General features: G+C 41.0%; 1 protein-coding gene across 4 annotated transcripts; it reads right to left on the reverse strand.

The window, feature by feature from the left end:
• Positions 1-1,268: 1,268 nt before the first annotated feature.
• PATZ1 (POZ/BTB and AT hook containing zinc finger 1) lies at positions 1,269-24,839 on the reverse strand. Of its 4 annotated transcripts, XR_006170612.1 has the most exons (7): positions 23,560-24,839; positions 21,203-21,266; positions 17,827-17,898; positions 15,310-15,481; positions 9,781-9,918; positions 7,124-8,329; positions 1,269-2,156 (listed from the first exon to the last, which is right to left on the reverse strand). XR_006170612.1 is itself a non-coding variant. In XM_042829216.1 (6 exons), exons 1-6 carry the CDS (start codon positions 24,837-24,839, stop codon positions 7,911-7,913), a joined length of 2,145 nt encoding a protein of 714 aa, XP_042685150.1. In that variant the 3' UTR covers positions 4,278-7,910. The 4 variants fall into 4 exon arrangements, 3 of the variants coding, with proteins under 3 accessions (XP_042685150.1, XP_042685151.1, XP_042685152.1); XM_042829216.1 differs by lacking the exon at positions 1,269-2,156 and having other exon boundaries at positions 4,278-8,329; XM_042829217.1 differs by lacking the exons at positions 1,269-2,156; positions 17,827-17,898 and having other exon boundaries at positions 4,278-8,329.
• Between the last annotated feature and the right edge of the window lie 136 nt (positions 24,840-24,975).

Genomic DNA, 24,975 nt, shown 5'->3' on the forward strand with positions numbered 1-24,975 from the left:
CAGAGTTAGCTTTCACTGTGAAAAGAATGAGGGTGCAGAGTTGCATTTAAACATACAAGAATTCCAGTTCCTTTGGAAAACACACCATGGTTAAAATGCACAGCCACTCACTACAGGCAAGCAACTCCCATATCCCTGCCAACATAAAGGCAGGGAGGTTATAAACTCGTACACATAAAAAGAAAACAAAAATGTTTTTCTTATCTAGCTAGGGTTTTAGTGATCACTGCTCTGTGATCAGAGTAGTCTTTGTAATTCAACCTAGGAGCAAAGACCAAACCTTTCAGTAGAGCTACCAGTGTTTCTGCATAAAAGCGCAGGATTCACAGACATTTACAGTGCAGGGCTCTCACCTCTGGATTTTATTTTCCTTAGCTGACCTGAAAACAGATTAAACCCACTGGCACATAGGTACAGTGAAAGACCTCTCTCTCCACAGGTGTTTGCCTGGAGGCTGTGGGAGGGGTTGTGTTTACTTTGGGAATTTGCCCCAGTCTTCTCTGCCTAGAATGGAAAACCTCTTTATTTTCTCTGTGGATTGCACACATGGCATTGGCATGCAAGGACAGCCTCCTTCTGGCTCTTGTAAATGCACATGGACTTTTAAAAGTCTATTTACAAAAGCAAAGATCCTGTTACTTGAATATATTTACGACATAGGGCAAATCTTTGTTGCTGTGGTCTCAAGTTTGTCGTTCTCTTAGAAAATTAGGGTTCAAATTGGCAAAACCACAAGGAGGCTAAAGGAGTAGAAAGGAACAAAGGATTAATAAAGTTTCATCCCATACTTTGCTAGTCTTTAAAATATGACAGTGTTGAGTTGGAACACTGCATGTGACTGATGACCCAGCACCTGAAATAGGCAGGTGAAAAACCCTTTATGTTTTTCACTATCTTATCTTCCACATAGTGAGTAAGGACAACCCCAAGTTTCATACAGATAGTTGCTACTCCATCCACATATGCTAAAAGGATGAAAGAAATTTCATCACAAAGACCCAGAGAAAGAACTTCCTGGTCAAAAGAAGACCATCTGACACACAGTGTTGCAACCTGCCTATAACATTACCTGTTTCCATGTGGAGATCTGCCAAGGCAGAAACTGTCTCTGGAAAGAGGAAGATTCAGAGATACAAGAAATACAGGCTGTCTCTGGATACTCACGATATCTGCTCTCCATCTCCAGGAAATGAATGCATGCAGCCTGCAGAGTTTAATTCTCTTTTGGTTTATTACTATTTAAAAACCAGTTTTTGCATCCCCTTCTACAGAGGCTTCACCTTCCAACAGAACATACAAAAAAATACACACAATAGAAAAAAAAAAAGATAGGTAGGTAAGTTGCTTTATACAAACAGGTCCCTAAGAACCCAAAAGGCTAAAACAGGCTCGGTTTCAATAGAAGCAGGCCCATAAATAGGCAAGAAACTTCATTCAAGTAGGGAAAGAGTCATCCATCCTCACCTAAGATCCTTTCTTGCTCACACTGAAGATAATGGGAGGATTCCCAACAACTTCAGTAGAAGCAGGATTGAGATTCATCAGAGCCAATGGCAAACTTTTCTGCTCCTTCCCTTCCAAGGCACTGTCTTGTCCACACTGCATGCAGCCAGGGAAAAATGCCAGTCTTCCTGGCTCATCCCCACACTCGTGTTTCGGTTGTTTGCTCTACAGGACATCTGAGAACAGCCTTTTATTTTCTCTTACACTGTGTATTAACACTAATTGCTGCAAACTTTCAGATTACAACAGTACTGAAGAGAAATTCTGATCCCAAGAGCAAGGCTTGGTTGATTATTTAAGAGCCAGCAGTCAGTCTGACAAATTTGCAGAGGGCATGTAGAAGTTGCCTGGAGAAAGCACCAGTTTGTAGACACAGCAGCCAAAAAGCTATTAGCGGGAGTGAGATTGATTTATTACAGAAGCACTTACCCACACTCGCTATGTGGCTGCAGGAAGCTCGAGAGCATTTATAGCTGCCGGTGGCTGTTTGAAGTGACCCCATGGTCCACACGGAACCCAGGAGCTAGGAGGGAGTCACTGAGACACCAGTTACCTCCTTCCTTCGGCACATCTCAGCTCAGAGCGCTTCCCAGTCTCCAAAACTGCAGTACAAGTAGAGAAGCCACCCAGGAAAAGCTTCGTTCACATAAACCCTGAGAGCAGATCAGTAACACCAGGCAGTCTTTAAATTTATTTAGATATTTCACTTTTCGGGAAGAACGTAGCCGGATGCTTAACTTTGCATCGTGCCTGGAGTCAGTGGGGCCAAATGTTTGTAGCAGTTAAGTAGCACTATTGTGCAGGACAGTTTGGCACTTGAATCATTCTTACTCAAGGTTATCATCATCTCATTTTTCATATGGGAACTAAACACAGGAAGAGGCCAGAGATGACATAAGGTGTTAATTCTTTACAAAGAGGCAGTCATTACCCACTACCACAGAGCAAACAACTGTGGTTTTCCACTAGCATGCTTTAACCATTACATCCATCCCCACAACTCCTTATAGCCAGGGTGCTTGCTCCTATTCTGCAGGACTTCGTAGTTATGTCACAATTTTATTTTTTTTTTTGTTCTATTTAGCCAAATAGTTCTCCAGTCTGTTTTACAGGTAGCACTGTTAATCTGTAGAACTGTGTGGATCTGAACAGGTACACACACTGGCAAAGGAATGCATGGGGGTGAAACTATCAAGGGAGCGGGCAGAAATACATTCTGCCAAAGCTGTTGCTGCTGCTGATTCTGCAACAGTAAAGAGTGGCTTCAGTCTGCAGCCCAGCCACTGCCTCCCTCTGTCCAAGGCTCAGTGCTCCTAAACACACAGCTTTCTTAAAGGGACACAGAGCAGCAGACTGGGCTGAAAGCCACATCTGTTCCCAAAGGCTCATTCACAACGGCTGAAGGTTCTCATTTAGAAAAGCACATACAGGATAAAAAGCCAGACTCAATCAGGAGGCAGGGGCATCTTCCACAATCTGCTTTCTTTTTCAAATGTTTCCTTTCTCTTTTTTTTTTTTTTTTTTCTTTTTTTCCCTCTTTGCTCATTTGTTTTGTCTCTTGGGTTGGAACTGAGAGCATAAGCTCAGAGATTCAATGTGAGCTTATGTTCTATTCAATTAAAACTCATGTACTGTGCCCATGCAAAAGGTGAATGGTATAAAGCTGGCTTAATTTACATTAAGATATTCATAATGCTGTTAAGATATATTCATAATGCTGAAAAAGCCAATGTGTTCCATGGTTTTGTTTGGCACTTGCTCTCAGAGTTTCTGCCACCCTGAACCATCACAAATATTTCTGTTTATGTGGATGATACAGAAAAGCCTTTCCTGTTTCATTACATAAAATTTTGATAGTTGTGTTTTGCTTTGTCCATTCATCTCTCATGAAACCCACAGAAAGCTCTCGCTTTCCATCTGTTCTCCCAACACTGAAGTCTGGAGTTCCTTTGAAATTTACTTTGGCATCTACTTCCTCAAGCAAGCACCTTAAAAAAAATTAAGCTGGAAGTGGGGCCCCACTCCAGACTCAGGACAAAAATTCAAATATTGAATTCTAGGAACAAAGATTTCGGGAAAACAAAACAAAACAAAAACAAGACACTAAAGCTACAACAGAGCCTACAAAATCTAGGTTAGATTTCATACTATCAATTCCATTAGTTGAGTTAGGTAGACATTCAGTTACACAGCTTTTCTATTCAAGTCAAGTCATTCCTTACTGCTGATAGCAGGTAAGGGAGAAACAATAATTTCAGAGAATATTTGGGAAATAACAAACATTCCCTTAGTCACTGGCACTCAAATGGGTCTAAAACAATGACTGGGCATTTGCAATTATTCAGAAGATAGGAATGAAGACCAACTCCTCACCATCCTACAGTTCTAGGTTTAAAAAACCAAAACAAACAAAAAAAGACCCTCTCCCCATAATACTTTGAGCTATGATAGTTAAGGCACTGGATTGAGAGAAGGAAAATCTGAGTTCAGTTTCTGGTTCTGCTATTAATTTCCCACATTATCATGGGCAAATCACTTAAGATTGAGAGCTCACATGCCGTCATATTGCCATGCATCAGATAAGTCACACCAGTCAGTTTGCAGACACCTAGCATGTGGCAAATGCAAGGTGACATGACTTCATGTAATTCGGTATTGAATAAACTCATATTATATATAAATATATTATATATAAATATATAATATATTGATACATAATATATACTGATACATATAATACATTATATATATATATAATATATATAAACCTGGCACTTGTGGTGGACATAACTTACTTTAGGCAAAAAGAAAAGCCTAGTGATAAGTCTGAGCCCCTGTGTTCAACACAACATTTATAAGAGTTTCAACTCTGTTTCATTCATTCACTTATGAAATGCTCACATCTATTCCTGCCTTGTCTATCATTAATATCTAGATTATAAAGGTTTGAAGATATTTTCATACCTAATACAGAAGGGTCTGAACCACAGTTGAGGGGTTTAAGGACTCCCATAATACAAAGAAGTACTACTAATCTGATTATCAGAATTTGTATTAACTGAAGTTCCTTCCTTTGCAGAGCAGTGCACTGATTTCAACATTGGACTGCAGTCCTAGCAAATAACAAAAAAGATAGTTATCATCTATACACTGACATGTTAAAAATGTAATAGAAACAATCTCAGTGAGGTTGCAGCTTGAAGCAATTTAAGTATTTCCTTTTGAACCCTGAACTGATGAAGCTGAGTTTCTGTTTGGATCTCTTTTATGATCTATAAGCAGCAGACACTCCCCAAAGCGTAGAATTTGCACATAAGTTCCTATTTAGAACTGAATAATATGCCTCCAAAACAGGAGAGAGCTCTGAAAATCCATTTCTGCTGAAGATGTTAGTACTTGTTGGCACTAATCTGCACGTTGGTGAAAATCTTTCCCATTTACACTAGAATTGTCATTTCAGGATTGTTACTGCCTAATTGCTTCCTTGTTCACTAGACTGAGAATTAAATAGCTTTCATTCAATTCACTCCTGACAACTTAGTAAGCATTTGCTTTGATGAGCAAAAGGCACGGTGTTTTAGGCGGTTTCCTTTGTAGCTGAAGGCTTTTCATTAGTTTCATCAGGCCAAAATTTGTAGCTTTCAGAATGAAATTCCAATGCGCGTGGTGCCAAAATTCAACTCACCAATAACAGTAAAGTCAGTGGAACTAAAACTAGGATAAAAATAACCTGTATTCTGGAAATGGATTTTATGACTACCTCGTATTCTCCAATGCTGGGAACACTGAGGACACAAACTGTGTGTATCTTTCAGAGCACAGCCTCGGTTCTACAGAAATCTTCCTCACAGCTCACTGCTCATTACTGAACACTGGCTACCTGCAAGTCAGCATGACTGCACTTACATTTGTTAATTCCAAGGAATTGTTATGCTGAGTGGAAAGCCTGCTCTATCTTGAATTGCTTGGCAGCTTACAGGGTTGTCTCAACATAATCCAGATTTTGTTACCTTCTCGAAACGTCCTGTTTCTACTTGTCAAATAAGCTCATCAGTACACCTTAGTTTAAAGGGGTTTTTGCTGTTTTTTTTTGTTTTTCTTTCCCTTTTAGATGAGACTCACACCTGTTCCAGGGATTCTGGGGGAAGATGACTGGAGAAGAGTGTGTCATTCAGTCTTCCAACCCAGATTAATAGCAAAATGTCAAGTCCATATTTGCATGAAATATGCAAATTTAGAAAACGCTGGTTCTATAAGGAGAAAGTCTTTGATTATTCAACCTCAGTTTAAAATACTCAAGAGCAAGCTTAAAAAAGGAGCTTCCTATAAGAGAGAAGCTGCTGGTTCTAAATCAGTAGAGTTTAGAATGGCATCCTAAAACATTTAACCTTACAAAAGGCTCCACTTCAAACACAAAACCAAAATAGGACTGTATCCCATAAGGTCTTGTTTTAGCTGCTCAGTTTGGACTGGGAGCACTTGGGCAATGCAGAGTGCCACCAGAGCCCTTTGTGGCTACCTTCTTATTTCATATAAACACACCTCTTAGAGAGGATGTAGATCCTGGTCTGCGGTGGTTTATCCTGAACCAGCACTGCATTCATGATGGGGACAACCATTATTTCACAGAGTGCAAGTTTGGTGTGGAACTTGGGCTCTTCAAAGTGGCCTTTCTAGAAACATTCAGTGCATACATAGGAGCTTGATTTGCCAAATCACTCCTTAAACCTCTGCTCATTACCCCTCACAGCAATTAGGTGATGTAGAAAAAACTTCTCACATACAGGAAATCAAGAAATTAATTCAATGATTATGCTGTTGTCTATGCAACTTTGACCATCAATAGCAGAACCATGATTAGAACTCAGGAGTATTCCTAGCTCATAACCCTGTGTTTAGTTGATTACATAACATTTATATCTGGATTTGCTACATAAAGAACTTGAAAAAATTACACGGGAAGAGGGAGGACCAAGAAAGGACACTATTTCTGCTCAAGTGGCATATTCAGATTAAACAGAACCTCAAACAGCCTAGAAACCCTGCTTCTTCGCCTTCTGTAATCAATTCTTTTTCAGAGATCTACTGTTCACATTCTCTTATAGTAAAAACCTTTCTTGGCAAATAAATGAACAAGCCTGGCTTTTGCAAACCTGACTAAAGGTAGATCAGGAAAGCAAGACTGTAGCCAAAAAGCCCAGGTCACTGAGAGTGCAGTACAATGGAGAGGGATTAACACCATATTTACTGGTTCTCATTCGCACACCTTTTGGACAGGTGGCTAAATTGTTCAAAAACCAGACCAAACAAGGGGATGTAAAGTAACATACTAACTTCTTTAATAGAGTCCAATCCAATTAAATCAAAACCACTCTGTGAACCCCTGGGTTTATTCACACTAAACAAGTCAGTGGTACATCGTGTTAACCCGATAGCTGATTGCGTTTGTACCGGCACCAGGTCCCACATGAAAAATGAGCACCAGTCAACCAGACTGCAATGGTATTTTTTCCATTTTTTTTCCCCCATAAAACTATTTCTTTCATAGACTTAAAAACAACCAACTAGCCAAGTTATTAATTATGGTACACCTAAAAAAAAAAAAAAAAAGAATACTAACCCTAATGTGACTGCTGCTTTAAGAGTGCTCTGTGTCTCGCCTTAGACTGGCTTTTCAGTAGCAATTCACTACAACAGGTCCTAAAATAATAATAATAGAGAATTAAAAATCCGACAGCAAGTTTAATGGTTAAAAATAACAAAAACAACCTGTTCTGAATGGTGATTTTACTCAGCAGTTATGTCCTGCTGCAGCACTCACAGCCTCACAAATGGTAGAAGGGGTTCAAATTCTCTCACCTTCTTTATTTTCTTCTTGTTTGTTTTTAAAAGGACAACTGCATTGTAATCTGCTAGGTACCATGGGACATTTTTCTTAACATTATGTTCAGTCAATAATGGGTCTGTTTTCAAAACTTACTGTGTTTTCCTGGGGTGGGTTAGGGAAGATAGGAAGAAGAGAGAAAACAGAATACAGCTCCTTGTAGCTGTAGCTCCCACGTGCCTTGGTTACTATCACTGTCTCTAATTCTCAGATCAGTGCTCGTTTTTTATTCTAGAAGATCATGATGAAACACTGGTTGCAACTTTTATAGCTCCACTTGGTGTTTTAAATCACGTCTCCTAACCAAGGTCACCATCTTCTGTAAATCATCAGCTAAGAAGCATTTTTTCCCTCTCCCTAGTGAAGGTTTAAAGGTGGGGTAGGGCATGAGACAAAGAGGGAAGCTAAAATGAATTTAAAAAAAAATTGCAGCTATAGAACCAAATTTCATTATTTCCTCTTTCATTCACAGCATCTTATCATTATAGCCAGACTGCTGCTTTGCTTTAAGGTCAGACTGATCTCATTTTCCCTCTGGCCCCATCGGTTGCTGGTCGACCTCTGGATCCACAAGGGATGATGCAAATGCTGACTGGACGATCTGAAACCCAAATGACTCCAGAAGAGACATGTTCTGTTGGGGTGAAAAGGGGGATCCCAGAGCAGGACCAAGGTCCCCCAATGGGCCACCAAGGGCCCTGACGTGAACTTTCTGTATGTGTTTGTTCAGATAAGACTTCGATCTGAAAAAGCTGCCGCATTCAGGGCAAGGGTATTTCTTCTCTGCCTCCGTCTCCATTTTGTTTTTGCTGACTGCCATGTCACACGAGAAGGACCCATTGGTGCTCTGTTTCTCAGGAGTCTTGAGGTCACTGGTGTCAGAGAGATCTCCATATGAATCGGAACTTTCAATCGGGTCCGAATGTGAACATTTCTGTCCTTCTATGGGAAAAAGAAAAAAGTTTTCAGAAACTCATCTGCCAAAGTACTTCTTTAACATGCACTCAAATAGCTTACACTGTTTATCACCTGATTCAGTAATGCCTGTCATGGTGGAATGATTCACATGTAACACTGAAATTCCCCAAATTCTGAAGCCTTCGAGCACAGATCCTCTACAAACCAAAGGGCTGCTATCAGAGCAACATCCAAGTTTTCATAATGGACTTGTAGTACTGAATGCATCTATGACGTATCTCTGGGTTTTGAATCCAAAAAGATTATATCTCAGGCACTGTAGAAGTACAGATCTGACTGAGCTTTCAACCATACAAGTCACTCTCCACACTTCTGAAATATAGTTGATACTTTGAGCCTAGAAATCTGATCTAAGACTATTGGAAGATGTAAAGAAATCCAGAGATATTTTACTCATTCACTCAACAAAGCAGCAGTGAGTTACTGATGTTTCAGAGGTGCAACTCCATTTAACCTCGAGAAGCTGTTTTTTAAAAGTTAAGCACAGCACTGTTAGAAGTGAACTTTATTATCTGGAGTTGATCCATCCTCAAGCAGCGTAGTGAAAAACAGGAATTTACGACACTATTTTAAGCCATTTGGATGCATATCCTGGCAAAGTCATCAGCATGTCTGGAGTGTTCCTCACTCTCCTTTGGCAATATGTCAAGAAAGTTTGTCCACACTTTTTGCTCAGTTTATTTGAATGAGCGTGGGAAAACGAGACATACTCCCTAAACAAGTGTCTGAATACAAATAAGCTGTATCAACTATTAACTCTGAAAGACCAAAGACCCACTTGGCACCACCCAAAAGACAGATTTGCTCGGGACTCAGTATTATGAACCAAGCAGGATATGCATGAAATCAATACAGCACTGAGCTGGAGTAAATCTCTTGTTAAATCAGCACACCACCCAGAACCAAAGGGCTTCTGTAGTAACTCTGCGGGGACTTCAATAGCAAAAAAAAAAAAACAACAACAAAAAACCCACAACTGGAGCTTTCCATTGGCACAGACTTTGTTTAACCCAGCATGCTGTTTTTTCCTGGGCAGGAAAACAACCATGGTTTCAGGGTTGCATTCTCGGGCTCTCTCTCTGCCTTCACTAGAAATCCGAAGCATGGTTTGGTTGACACAAGATTCAAGTGTAGTGGACTATGGACTTGCCAAGGATCTGCAGCTCTCGGGTAAAACGCAAACACTGCTCCTAGGTCAAGATGAACTAACACAGCTCTTCCCCAGACTTATTAATTCACCGAAGTGATGACAAATGTTGCATGCTATGTGATTTCTCTGCATGTTCCTCAGATTCTTCCTAGTATCTTTCCTGTCCTTCCTCCCTCCTTCCCTCCCCTTTCTCATGCCCAGCCCAACATCCCACAACACCAGGTTCTGCACAGAGAAGCAAGGTGCAGGGCAGGAAGTCTCTTGCCTTTGATGCCATAGGTTCTGACGCAGTGGAATGCTGCTCCCCCATTCGGGATGGACTCCTGGTGCCTGGAGACCTGGGGAAGGGGAACACCGTGGTGGGTTTTAACATGGACCTTTAAGTAGGAGGCAGAGGAGAAACCTAAACAAGATAAAAGGAGATGAGATCCTACCATCAGCAAAGACACACATCTGTCTTCCCTGTTCCTTACATCTTTTTCTTGCTCTTATTCCCTATTTACAAGGTTACCATTATACCAGCTTGATTTCTGGTTACCTACAACATGTTCAAGTACATCCCTAGACATAATCAAACAGTGCACACAATACATATCTTTCATTAGACATCATTTGCTTATTGGAGGTCATGATGAAAGATCAACAGCCTCCTTGAGAAACAAATCCTATACAACCCTAGCAGATCACATGAAACTTTATGGGGAAAAAAAAAAGGCAGAAGAGACATGACACAAAAAAGCACCCACATATCTTCACCTTTTTTTATTTAATTTAAAATTCGTCTTATACTTTGCGAGACATTTCAGAGTATTTTACTTTTTGCAGTTAAGACCTGAAGGAGTACAATTTAGTAACACAGCTCTTCAGAATTTACTTTGCCTTCCCTTAGTTTCCAGCATCTATAGTCACTCCTAGAAGACAGAAAGCTGAACCTATTCAGATTTTAAGAAACACAGTTTTGTTGTATAGTAATTTTCGAAGACTATTTTCCCCATTCAGCTCATCCTGAGTTTTAAAGACCATACTGAAAATCATATTTTGTCTGCAGTTAACAGAAATATATATATATATATAAAAATGAAATCTCAATATTTCTATTAGCTGCTTAGACCACGAAAATTAAAAACGCATATTTAAAACAGTTCTAAATAAAACATTGTTTTAAATTTGCTCATGTGCTACTTTTTCTATTTCTTAACTCTCACAAATAAGAACTTTTTCTTTAATGTAATAAATTACCTAACAAATACTTTGAAACATTTTAAAATTCAGATTTTAATAAACTTGTAGGTAGTTCTAGAAGCATTTGGACCACACATGAGGCACGTGGAGGACAGAGTTCTGGACACTTTTTATACAGGTAAGCCCACCAATAACCATGTTATAACACTTTCATGTTGGAAACATTTTCCTTTAACAACAGACAGCAAACCACACATTCCACAGTCACAGAGCTCCAGGTTCCTCTTCTGCAAACAGGCAACCTGAGACTTGGATTAATTCTTTTTAAACCAGTACAGCATTGGCAGCACCAGCCCTTGAAACAGAACTTTCATATCAGTGCTTCAGTTTATGACCAGACATACCGTCGTACAGCCACTTTTGCAGTGACGCAACTGCACTGACATTTGCTGAGATATAATAACATATTAGGATAGATGCAAAATCAATGCTGGCTCACATGTTGGGTGCTGAATGCAATAACAAATAAGGAGAATTCCCTCTGCCTACCCAACAGAATACTCACTGCACAGCCATGATCAAAGACTGTTCAGCAGTTAAGAATTACATGCACAGGACATGCAGAGCAAGATAGAACTCCACAGCAACTTGCTGGAGAAAAAAGGGGCAGGGAGCTGAGAATGAACAAGAGATAATTGCTGCGGATCCCTGAGTTGAAAATGAAAGTAAGGAAAATATATAAGATACAGCAAGAAAACCATAACAGAAGAAACTGTGAACAAAAATTGGAATCATCTCGGAAAAATCATCCAGGGAGCTAATGTAAGGGTATTTCCTTCTGAAGTAAGGCAAGACTTATGCTCAGGCACAAAACGCTGCACTGATGTGTCACTGGGCTGCAAGAGAATCTGTTTTTCCAACAAAAGTGAAAAACACACTGCAGACATGGATAGAACTGGTGTGTGACTGCTAGAGAAAAGGACCAATGTCCAGGGGTAACGGTGATACGTGCAACTCAAGGTGTTTCCCTTATTTCCTACATGTCTAATGACTGCATGCATGCTGAGATGAGTTTCTGTAGCAACACATTAAAATCCTCCTGCTAACCATTAACAAAGGACAACACAGTTATTCAGTGTGTTTCTATACTACAACTGACACAGGGAAATCTAGAGTTGTAATCTCTGCTATACAGTCATTTTTCTGAACTCTGCAGTTCTATTTGTAGAATACATTGTTTTATATAATGAAAGCTGCCTGCAAAGTGTGTTAGCTCCCCTTTCTGTACTTGGCAGATGAACATGTGAGTCATCAGCTTCTATCAAGGCAGGAAGAATGCCAGCTACTTCATAAGAAGCTGTTTGAAATGAGATTTTTTTGGCTTTATTCTATTTTTTTCTGAAGCACTCAGTACTGCTTCTTTTTTTTTTCCCATTAGGCCTTAATTAGGAATAGCTGTCCTAGGAAGATGGGGGTGAATTCACAATCAATAATCCTTTACTTTTTAAAATCTCTTTAAAAACAAGACCAAGCTAATGCAGAGCACAAAGTGACAGTACGTTTCAAATAGAAGTATTTATTGCTTTACCCATACACAGCTCACAGCTTTGTGGAGCAGATTATTTCTTCACTCCAGACTAATCAACATTAAAAACATGCACTAAAAAAATCCCAATGTTCCTTCATTTCTCAGGTAACATCCACAGGGAGACAAGTACAGAAGTAGCTGTAGGATGCTCCTTTTTCGAAAATTCTGATCTGGACTTAACCAGAACATTTGGAGAATGCTTCTAGCTTCAGTCAGCTTAGTCAGCTCTGTATCCACCATTAAAAATACAGTAATTCACTTTATTGTAAAAATAATAATCTAACTTGTGATTAGAACATGCACTCATCCCCAAACTCCTCTGATTTCTGTGGAGCAAACAATGCCTGTGTCTGAACTAGAACGTGGCTGTTCCAACTTGAACCTGACAACAAAGCATCAGCTTCAGACTTGCCCAAGTCATGAAGCTTGAAGTTCTTTGAAAAAGCCTCACAAGCAAATGAAGTTCCTAGGAAGGGTAAGAGGATATTATGTAACAGCTAAGCAGGAGCAAGGCTTCTGGATTTAAACTGATTTTAAAAGTCTTTAAAAGTGAGGATTAAGTTTCCATAAGCACATTTTCCATTACTTTTTAAAAACAAAACAAACAAATCACTAAATCTCAGAAAAGAACACTGCACAGCTCCCTTGATTAGAGAAGATTTAATTGCTTACATAATTACTCTAAGCAAAAAGACCCTTAGTAAGAAAATAACCTGAAGAAAATCAACTCACAGATTGTAATTTTTGGACATTATAGTGCCACTTTGGTAAAGTACATAAAATTAGCAAAAGGGCACATGAGTGACATAGAAAACAACTGCAGCCACTTTCAGTCAGACACTGAGATTCTGTTCTCCTAAACCCACCATGCCTTTAGGAGAACACAAGACACTTGATTAACTTCTACAGAAAAGCCTTCAGCCTGATGGGATGAAGTGAGGATTCTGAGTTGGTATTTCCCACTCTGATTTTGACACTAGGATGAGTTCAGCAGTACAAGTCACCTTTTTATCCACTTCTTTTATTGCTTTTTTTGGTGGGCCAGCATCCTACTTCCCTTTACAAGCAGCTCTTAACATTTTTCATCATCTTGCTTGACAATTATTATACCCAGCACTTCAGTTCTAATTAAAAAACACAGCAGCACATCAGCAGGAGGAAGGATAAAACTGCATTGTAGCTCTAGCAGCCACAGCTGGGGGCAGCATGCAGCTTCTGACTGTGCCAATGCCCATCAAATAGAGGTTTCCAATGCAGACATTTTCCACTGTACTTCTGTACGTCTTCAGCCTCTACAATTTAAGATATCTATTTTAAACAATGAACATTCTAATTTGATTCTAGAAAGCTCTGGATTAAAAAAATCTCAATATCATGGATCATAAAACAGTAATCAAAATTCATGGCATGTAACAATGCCCATAATACAGTTGGTTGACAAGGCCAGTCTATAATTTCCCTTCCCTACGAATTTTAACACAAGATAAATATTTAGCACCAATTCAACAGTTTTGTTACGGTTTGTAAGTGCTGATGTATAATGGAATTCACAGCAACACATTTGCAGTACATAAACCATAAGAACAAAGTAGCAGCGAATAGTTTGCTGTACAAAACCCCTCTATTTTACTTAAATTCCTACTGTATATCTAGGCCTGTAAGATGTGAATACTCCATTTAATCACTTCATTGTTTAATCACCAGACCAGTCTTTGTCATGCTGGCTTAATGGTAAAGGAGCCGCAGTGACATCTGGTGGTAGTTGAGTTGAAACTCAAGTTTATAAGCCCTGGAAACGTGACAATTTCTCCCAACCTACACGTGTTTGTTTAGCACCCTGTACCCCTGAGGGAGAGCAGGACAGCACCTTGCATAGCATCCTGAGTGTTGTTACAACAGAAAGAACAGAACAAGCTTAAGCAGTGTTTCAGAAGAGAGGCCTTTATCTGAAGAGGAAGCCAGAATCTGAAGATTTTCAACACAGATACCATCTCTAGTCAAAACGTTAGTGTCATTTTCAGGACCTAACATACGGCTACAGCACTGGAGACACCTCCCTCACAAGCCAATATCTCTCATTACTCACCATCTCCTCATCATCTCAAACCTCCTACAGCCCTCTCATTATTCAACACAATTCTCTCACAAGATTTGATTTCATCTCCCTTAAAATAGGAATGGGAGCACACATTACCAAAAAACACCTCATCAGAAAAAAGAGATCCCCAAATACAGCAGCAACATGTTGCCATACTCAGTAGGTTTGTACACGAGTGTGAGCCAGCAATACATTCCGAAGTTGACTATTAATCATTCAAAAAAATGCAAGCAAACAGGTATTAGCAAGTCAAAATTATTTTTTCTTCTTTCCAAAGTTTGCCCAGCTTGCCTGACATCCCGCAAAGCCTAAGCCTACAACTGTCTCTCCAACTTGGCAGTACTAAAAACAGATGGAAAAAGTTGAAAAGCTGTATTTACACAAATAAAAGTAAAGCACATTTTTAGTGCTTTACTCTCTTTAAGAGACTTGTTTCAGAAATATATATTAATACAAAGCAATTTCTTGGGAGAAGTGGGAGAAGCAGTTTGACTCTACTGCTGCACCCAGAGCTGAACAAGATAATAAAATGTACATTCTTTATGTACAGTATATAATTCTCAACTTCATGTGTATCTCAAATATTCTTCTTCCAGACTGTACACAGGAACCACCCAAAAATGTGCATGATGAACAAGGCAATGTATCATGGTTATTTGGTAGTAATCTGGATACTTAGCAAATAAAATTCTTTAAATTGTCTAAGAATAATCTGCTTCAGACTCAAAGTTCTTTAGGAACTATTAACTATGTAAGAGCAGACCTATGGCACCACCAGTTTCAAAGTTAAGAATTCAATAAGGAAAGCAAAGAATATGTACACATATATGGTATTTATATGCCTCCTGTTGCAGTCACACAGCCTTACAGCTTCCTTCGAGCATTCTCCCAGCCCACTGAAATGAAAAAAGTTGTTTCTTCATTACCTCGGTTACAGATAGTGCAGAAATTGCTTGGTCCTTCACTGTGTTTCTTCAAATGATCTGCCATATACGCTGCCCGCAAGTACTTCCCACACACCTGGCACGGAACTTTGTCTTCATGACACGCTAGGTGTGAGCGCAGTCGATCACGCGTGGCAAAGGAAGCATTACAAGTCTGCAGGTACAACGAGAACCATGTGACTCAGCAGCCCTGCTACAAGCACCGACACTGTCAAATCTATTCAGCATTCCTTAGAGTAAATACCTCAGACCCTGCTTGTACAAATCACATGATACACAAGCCATTTCCCCACAGTTAACAATTCAGACCACCCACGTATCACACAAGATGTGGTTACTACTTGAAAGAATTAAGAAAGCAAGAAAACAGCTCTAACGTACTACAGATAATGATACTTCAATATAGATAAGAGTTCTAAGGCCTTAGCTCCTCACTGAGCAAGAAGATATTAATACCAAGAAATATTTAATAACAGAAGTAGCATTACAGTAAATTCTGCCACTTCACTGAGCCATTAACATCACTTCAGACCATTCAAAATGTCCTCTTTGACATTTTCCTAAATTTTGTCCTCTGATACAATCTGACTTGTACAGAGGATTTCTCCTTTGGACTAAGAAGACACATAATAAAGCATCAGAGAATTGCCTGGGATGAAAAAAACAAGACAGTAAAAGAGCCATCCTGGTACCCCCAGCAGCAGTGCAGACAAAGTGCAGAAGAGAAGCCTCAGAAGTGAGCAGGTATCAAAACAACTGCATAGCAGTGTAGTCTGTTTAAAACTTACCCCTGATCAAGCTATCATATCTCACTTATTACTATGAAACAAGCTTGATCTGCCATGAGATAATATTGGTTCTACGTGCCCACTTCTCAGAGGTAATCTGTATGACAGATGAGAGACAGTTCCCTCCCATGTTCATAATCACAGCAGGTGGCAGCTGTGCAGACTATGTATATGCCTACTACAACAGCCTGTCAGTTCTGAAAGGCTTGCTGTATTTCTAGCGTGAAGGAAAATAGTAAACCATCAGTAACACACTGTACAAGTTATTATTGTCCAAAACCACTGCTCACAAGTGCAAGAAGGGAAACAAAAGCAGGTATGTGTTAGAATGACCAGACCAAGCGGGCAACAGTGACATCCCAGAGTGCACAGTGTTTGGTTTATACCACACCTTCATGTAAAATAATGCAGGTTTAAGTTGTACAACCAGAGTCCCCTAAGAAATAATATAAGAAAGTTAAGTGACTTGGGAACTGGATACATTCTGTCATTTCAAGTATCAGGGTGCAGTTAAACAGCTCCTTCACCAGAGATAGCCTTGTTAAATTAACAATCTTAGTAAAACTACAAAATTACAACTTCAGATAAACGAAATCGATAAATACAGGTAAGGGTAACCTACACAATTTTGTGTAGTTTAGTGAATCAACAGCTTGACCTACAAAACACTACAGGCAGCTGAAAAGTACCTATCCATTTCAACAGGCTTCGGTTCACTTGACCCTGTGAGATGCTTAAGTAAATAAATTCCCATGGAGCTTAGGCTACTCGGCAGCAAGCACAAGACTTAGCACCTCACCGGATCAGGACTTAATGTAGTTAAAAAAGCAACAGTAAAATTATCTGAATTTCCATGAGACACAGAGTTTAGCTAAGCTCACCAGACAAAGAATCATAAATCACAAGCAGTGAAGATTAAGAGACAAATTCTTAAAAATGAAAAATTTCTCTATTTGAAATCTCAGGACACAGCGCTGAGCAAAAGAGGTGCAGCTTTCTCTTACTTAAATGTTACTTGAGGTAAACGCTCAGTTAAGTTAGGATTCCAGCTCTGATGCTAATCAATCTGTTGGATATCAACTAAAAGTATATAACCAGATAATCAGGGATGACAGCCAAAAGACCCATCATCAATTACTCTAGCAATATTGAGCCACAATGAGTGTCCATACAAAAGCATTGGGAGTGCATTAGTTTACAAAGCAGACCAGAGACAAACCACATAAATACACGGATGCCAGAAGTAAAATTGTATCTGTCCCATACTGAAACGACCAAGTTGAAAGCTTAGAGAAAGGCAATATAATGGTTTATGTGTTGCTGCTGAGTTTTGTAAAGTTCACCTTTGGATAAGCTGTATAGCAAATACATCTGTGAAGAAGCTTTGAAAAAATAATCAGTCCAGTGGAGAAAGCAAGAACCAGTTTAGCTGAATCATAACGATGGGAGATAGGACTATAATTAAAGAAAACCCCAAAGTTAATATTCAAATAGTTAATATTTATAAAAGTATAGAGAAAAAAAAAAAAAAAAAAGCAAAAAGTTTTGTTTTATAAAAGATGTGAAGTGCTAAACGAGTACTAAGGATTTATCATTAATTGTTAATCATAGAAGAAAACTCCAGTGCTCTCCTATCAAACATTGCAAAGGTATATAAAGAGACCAAAAAGAATATATATATAAAGTTTAAAAAACATTGTTGAAGAAATACCTCTTGAAGTTTCAACTTTTCTATGGCTGTGGATGTCTCTGAGCTTATTCCATGGTGGCTGCCATTTTCCTGCTAATAGGCAGGAAGTAAGAGAAATTAGGACAGGAAGAAACTCATTCTGCATTGAAATCAATGGGAAAAGCACTGGACTTGGGATGCCAATTTTAGGTTTATTTAAATAGATATCTTTCTTTAACAAAAGCTCTGCTTTAACTTAACCTGTATTTTTCTCTTTTTTTTTTTTAACTTCAGTTGCCAGAGGAACAACCTTTCTCTTGTCTCACAGAAGGAACAAACTTCTTGTTCCTCCCCTTTTTTACTTCTTGTCCACAGAACCACAGCCTAACTTCTATACCAATCACACTCAAAAACCAACAATACATCCTTACATCTTCCCATGGTGAGCCAGCAAACCGACCTGTCCCTTATGGCCATAGCACTGACTTACCCCTTCTCCTTTATCTGGAACTCAAATGTAAGTTTAAAGAAAGAAAAAAACAAAAACACAAAAAAGAAGAAAAAAAAAAAAATCATCAGTGCAACAATACAAGGGAAATATAGGCAGAGTGCTTCTTGGTGTCTGGTCTGGACACCAGTGCAACTTCTTGGATCAGTTTCCTGAGATGCCCTGGTCTATGGAGGTCCTCCCCTTTTTGCATCTATTTTAACAAAAAAGCTGGAATCAGGTCTGTGTGTGGCGTGGGTGCTACAAGGGCTGGAAGTTAGGAGAGTTTTTCAAAGGTCTGTGAAGCCCAACTATTACTGCAGGGAGACTGAGCGCAGGATTGCGTGCCAAGCACTCTAAGCTGTAGCTGTTGCAGTCACATTCAGCTTACAACCATCCTGCTTCTCATAGTTTCATTTTATTTGTTTTAAAGTTGGGTTGACACCCTCTTTCGTTTTGTAGTCCAAAATATACCATGATGCCATATGAACAAAACATTAGATATCCACTGGTGTGTAAAGATACACAAGGGTTCAGGGAAACAGCCAGTGGACTTTGTTTAAATTACAGCATCAATTACTTCCAAGAACGTCAATAGGACAGAGGATTCTGAAAGGCTTTTCTGTTTACCTAAAGAATACTCTTTTGCTGTAAACATTAACAAAGCATGACAATAACAGGAATTTTCAACAGGAACTCGACAGATTCAAAAAGGATGCTCAATACTGCTTGGCCTACTCTCACAGGGGCTGGCTTGCCAATTGAAACCAATGAAAATGAGAATGAAAATCTGGAAAAAAGCAAGCCAATGTTAAGCTATTTTCCTTATTAGTGGCCAGGTACTCTGCTCTGATACATGTCACAGAACAAAAGTGTTCCTGGTTATGAGATAACCAGAAGAACTTTATCAATTTATGTGCGAGCTTTTAGATTCGAAACAATTTTCAGTGCATGGCATCCCTTTGTATGGTTTGTATAACATATCAAAATCCAGGCAAACTCAAGGTTTTCTTCATTTGACAGCATATTGTTAAGTCTTTTTTCAAAGACACACAGCAGTTCTTTAACAAACATTCTACATGTTGTTTAAGATTAATGAATTATTAACTTTGCAGAGTTAAGCATTCAAAAATGAAGAACAAATCAAGCTTGAAATGACAATCTCAATTCTGCCCTTGTGCTTGTAATCTGTAGATTATAGCTTCTAACTGAAATAAACAATGCATATAATGTCACAGGGCTTTAACAGCAAATACATAATGAGAAAGACAGTTCTTAGAAATGCTATCACAGAATACATGTGTGCAAGGAGATAAGAGTTGAGCTTGGCTGCACAATCTTAGTTTCTGTACTTCTTGACTTTCCAGCTCTTAGTGTATCCTCTGATTCACACTTGCACAGTTTATATTTAGTCCTCTTAAATTGATACGAAAACTATTAAGTATCAGCTGGTAAAGGACAGTTCAAGCTCATCAGCGTTATTCATCAATTGCATATATTCAGTAACCTTGATACCAACTAGCAAAAGAATCAAGAGTTTGTGGTTATGTTGAGACCTAGGTATTACTTTCACACCTGCAAACATATGCTTAGGGACAACGTTTTCAGTTATCTTCAGTTTATCCACTCAGACCCCTTGCTATCCATCCCCAAAGTGTGAGATCTTTTCTGCAAGCAGAATTTTCCAATTTATATGAATCTATACCCCTGAATCATCTTAGTAAGTTCAAACCAATCTAAGGTTTTTATAAAGAGCAAAATCACCATGAAGGCTCTATGGCCTGATTTACAAAGGTGCTGAGCTCCTGCAGTCTTTACTGAGGGCAACAGAAACCTTTAGATGGCTCTATACTTCCAAAAACCTGTTTAAAGGATTATGAAAACTACAAAAACCTTTCAAAATTCTCACAGTTTGGAGGAGACATAGCAAAGGTGTGTCAAGAGGTGGAAATAAGTGCAGATGAGGAGGCAGCAATCATGTGGGATTGATGAGGTTTGTAAAACATTAAAAACTTCAGAAGGAAAAAAAATCTAACTTTTCTGTCTTCAAAGAAAATGAAGTCATCATGCTCAATCTTTCTTAAAATAAATAGATAACCAAGCCTTTCTTCAGAGAACAACCATGCAGACTGCTAGCCCAACAAATGTTTTAGAAGTTTGCCTAACAAATTTGTGAAGACAGTGGGTGATAATGGAAGCTGGTTCTCAACTTTGGTTTTAATTAACACTTCCAGGCACCTTTTAAATCTCTACACAAATGAATTACAAAATATCTTTCTTGATTTGTTCATTCAAACCTCAATGAATGATTAATTTACTGTAAATATATGTATATGCATATACTGCTTTGTGACATCATATTACAAAGATACTGAAAGAATACTGTGCCCATATTATCTATGCTCTCACTGGGAGGAAAAAAAAAAAGCTTCCAATTTTGCTCAGTGCAATGTTCTGAATGCTATGTGATAAAAAAAAGCACCCTGGCAAGTGACAATAATTTATGAATTTTATTTGAAATTATTCTAAAAACAACAAACCAAGTCAACGTTGGAGCCTTCTGTTGGTAACTGCAACAGAGTGGGAAAGAGGAGGGTGGGAAAAAGAGGGCGTTCTCTGTGATATTGGCTTAAGCTCTGTGAGTGGGTAAGAGATCTGGGGAGGGTCAGCAGCAGGGAAGAACAGTGGAGCAGTAGGGAAGGACATGGTGCAGAAGCAGAGGGAAGCAGGAGGACCAGAGCAGCAAAGGGACTGGAGGACAGGAGGAATGTGAAGCAGCTATGGTGGTGGAACGCCTACTTCCAAGTACTGATCCAATTCACACACAGGTGGTATTTTTTTGGATACTTTGTAATTCTCTGCACATTTACAAATCTAACACCTTAAAATAAAGATAACCCATATGGCAGTGTAAGCCCCGCCAGCTCCTACCTGACACTTGTGAGGTCTCTCTGAGGTATGCACCTGTTTGATGTGTCCATTCAAGTGGTCTGGCCTTCAAAGAAAATACACATATGCACACTTGTAACAAATACTAAAAGTAAATGTCCAATTTTAACACAAAAAAAAAAAAGACAATCCCTGTGGTGGATCTATTACAGATGTTGTGACATTTAACTTTCAAGAACCATTTAACTTTCCAAGACCCAGATCATCAACAACTGGGACTCTACTTTAAGTACTCTCTCCAACTTGCTAAAAGAGCAGCATTTTTCTTGCGAAGAAGCTCTGACTGAACAAACAAAGCAAACAGGAAATACAAGCTACAATTTTCAAACCTGCAGGTCCCCTTCCAAACTATTCAGACCTTGACCATCAGGGTGGTCGGGTTTACTGTTGCCAAATATTTGAAAATCAGCCCCTTCTGATTTATGTCCCAAACATAAATGTAAGAAGCCAACTTTAAGCACCTTTGTGCAAAAAGACTGACTCTACACTCTGTTGCTGTGACTTTCTCCATCAGCAAGACAAAAAAAAAACAAAACTGTCCTAACTCACAACGTTGTGGAGAGACTGTTAATCCAAATAAAGTGCTCTGAAGGTCCCAACTAGAAGGTGCAATGGAAGAGCAAATTATTACTGAAAAAAAGTTAGACCATTCTTTGCAATTGGTAAAGCCTACTTTGAGAAGACTGAATAGCTGCAGATTTTCCTGATGGGAGTTTCTCTTAGTGGGAAGAAAGCTTTTCATTGTATGAGCCCAAAACTGCTTGGAAACAAGTTCTCCACCCTCTCCTCCCCCAGCTCTCCAGCTGCGCCAATGGGAGCGCGCAGGGTGGAATTCACGCACTGCGGACAGCAGAGCCCGAGCTGTGCTGCTGGAGCCGGCGCTGCGGTGGGCTGGGGCCGTGCAACCAGACAGACAGACGGACCGGGGTCCTCCCAGGTGCTGCCAGCCTGGCAGCCGCGCTGCTGCACTACTCGCTGGAGGAAAGGGCACTAAAGTCGGGCATCACGCTTCCAGCTTTCCTCTGACAGCTCCTGTAACTGAATACTGCATCTTAAGAAAGGTTCTCTACTTTCCATGCTTCGATTTTAAAAAGACAGATAGATCTTTTTGTGGTTTATTTTCTTAACGGTGTACCTGCTTGCTCACATTTTAAGTCATTGGAAACAAGGAGAACTCAACATGTATTTTTTCACCTCCCCTTGTTGACAAAAATCTCTCATACAGCAACAGTAAATTTTTAATCTTGAACAAAAATGATAAAAATTGGCAGTGATCACACGTAGCGCTGTAGTAAAAAGCATAATTTGCTTTTAGCTCACATTTTCAGTTTATGACTTCTCATCACTAAATTTGCAGTCCTGAACAAGGAGCGTCCCCCTAATTATTGCTGATTTTAAAAAAGGGGAAAAAGAAGAAATCTGTGTTGCCTTAATTTATCCCAGGAACAAAAAGCTCTACTCTACCAACAGGAGAGCTAGCAGGCACACACTTCCCACGTGTACAGCTGGGAAAACTCTACCCCTGTCAGCTTTTGATTCATTGTCCTGTGTCAGATCCCTCTCTCCTGCTGAGTCAACAACTGCAGACAGAAGCAGAGTGCAGCTACGAGGGGAACACGGCATGGATGCACCCCCCACCCCCCAAGCTCCTAGCCTCAAACTTATATTAACTCCCACAAACAGTGACAACAAAAAAAGCAGCAACATTAAATGCACAGATCTTACGTATGTTGCAGGGCAGAAACAGGATCCCCTTCAGAAGGATGTAAACCCAAAGGACACAAAGATCATGTATTAAAAGATACTTGATGCTGCAGCCTTTGAAATCTCACCTCTTCCTTCACATTTGGGTGATAAAAAACATTACGAACTAAGAGAAATGAAGGGAAGTTAAGAAAAAAGAAAATTTAAAATGGATACGAGAAAAATCATAAACTTGAGATGTACTAATATTTTGCACTTCAACAGCACCTTCCAACTACCTACAAATCAGGAGTCTCCAGACACTACAGTGAGACAGGCAGCTACTAGGGAGACCCACTTGTCAGAACTGTCATCTGAAGGAGGGACTGCCTGACGTGTACGTGGGTCTGGGACAGAGCTGGGGATGTTTACCCAGGAGCCAACTGACTCCCGGATCTGTGTCTTAATTACTCTTAGATCCTTTTGAGAGACTCAGTACAGCCTCCCAGCGGAAATGATGAAAGTCTCATTTCTCGAGACATTTTAAATTGGAACAGCCAAACTACCCTATGTACAAATTGTTCTGGTTTCCCAAGGGATGGGAAAGACAACTTCCTAGGTCTCTGTGTCTACGATCCTTGGAAGTTCTCTCTTACCTGGAAAAGCCTTTCCCGCAGCTCTGGCAGATGTAGGGCTTTCCCACTGAGCCATCGTGGGATCGAACATGATAGGACATCCTGTCTTTCCGCTTGAACCGTAACCCGCACACTGGACAAGAGTAAGGCTTCTCACCAGAGTGCGACAGCTTGTGCCGATTCAGGTGGTACACGTCCCGAAAGATCTTGCCACAGATGTCACATGCCACCTGTTTCCTTGTCCTGCTTCTTTTTCTGGGCGCATCGGGGTCGTCCTGGCCAGGGATGCCATTTTCACCCAGTCTGGGGGGTGGGATGTCTATGTAACCCAGCTGCAAGCTCGTCACCCCATGCTGAGCCTCGTGCTGACGAAGCCGATTGGCATCAGTGAAAACCTTTCCGCAGAGGCCACATGGCAGGATGCCAGCCTCCCGCAGTCCACCCGGGGCCCCGAACATCATGGAGTCCAAGAGGTTGGCTTTACGGGGACGGCCTCTGCCCCGCTTGGTACCTAAGGTGGGGGCACTAGCAGCAACATTCTGGAAGGGTGAGGCCAGCAGCGGTGGGGAGAGGGGTCCTGCCACCATGGGCAGGCGGTCCACACCCTGCAGCACAGGCAGGGAGGACTGTGCCGCGGTGAGCGCAGCCCGCGTGGCCTCGTCTTCGGGCATGCCTGCAATGCCATTGCCATTGGGCGCCAACGTGGCACCGTTGGTCATGTCGAGAGGGAAGCCGAGGTCAGCGGCCCCCGGGCGGAACAGCATGATGTCAGGGCGCGTGGGGGGCACGAGGATCTGCACGTTGGACTGCTTGATGACCTCCTGGCAGATGTCGATGACAGAGCGCATCAGCAGGAACTTGGCGGCCGTCATGAGCTCTGGGAAGCTCTCCAGCCGCACCACGATGCGCGAGGTATAGGCGAAGTCCAGGATGTCCCCGAACACCTTGGAGCTGATGGTGTGCATCTCCAGCTCCCGCCCCCCCCCGGGGGACCCGCCGCCTGCCGCCGAAGCTCCGCCGGCCGCCGCCGCCTCCGCCGAGCCCCCTTCTCCACCGCCGGCCGCTCCGTCGCCCGGCTGAGCGCTGAACACCGACTCGAAGTACTCGCTGCAGGCTGCCAGCACCGCCCGGTGCGCCGGGAAGCTCTCGTCGCCCACACGCAGGAGCACGTCGCAGAAGCGGCCGCCGTTCTTGCGCTGCTGGTTGAGGCTGTGCAGCATGTCGGCGCTGTGCCGGCTCACCTGGTACGTGTAGCAGCCCGACGAGGGGCCGCAGGCGGCGGCCTCGCTCACCCGCTCCATGGGGCTGCGCCGCCCCGCTGGCGCCCGCAGGGGGCGCGCGCTCTCACGCCCGGCGGCGCGCGCCGCCTCCTGCTCCCCGCCCCTGTCCGGGCCGACGGCGGCGGCGCGCGCTGCGCTCCCTGCACAGCGCGAAGGG

Source organism: Centrocercus urophasianus, unplaced genomic scaffold (genome assembly GCF_019232065.1).
Source record: "Centrocercus urophasianus isolate 14NV4802_14NV808 unplaced genomic scaffold, USGS_Curo_1.0 seq_30, whole genome shotgun sequence".
In the NCBI taxonomy this organism is placed as follows: Eukaryota; Metazoa; Chordata; class Aves; order Galliformes; family Phasianidae; genus Centrocercus; species Centrocercus urophasianus.

Bases quoted from the DNA above. Each gene is read 5' to 3' on its own strand.
- PATZ1 (XM_042829216.1), bottom strand. From the start codon at position 24,839: ATGGAGCGGGTGAGCGAGGCCGCCGCCTGCGGCCCCTCGTCGGGCTGC. The intron at 15,482-17,826 runs GTATTTCTTCAA...TTGTACCTGCAG, and splicing joins AAAAGTTGAAACTTCAAGAG to ACTTGTAATGCTTCCTTTGC. The intron at 9,919-15,309 runs GTAATGAAGAAA...TATCTTGTTTAG, and splicing joins CTGCACTATCTGTAACCGAG to GTTTCTCCTCTGCCTCCTAC.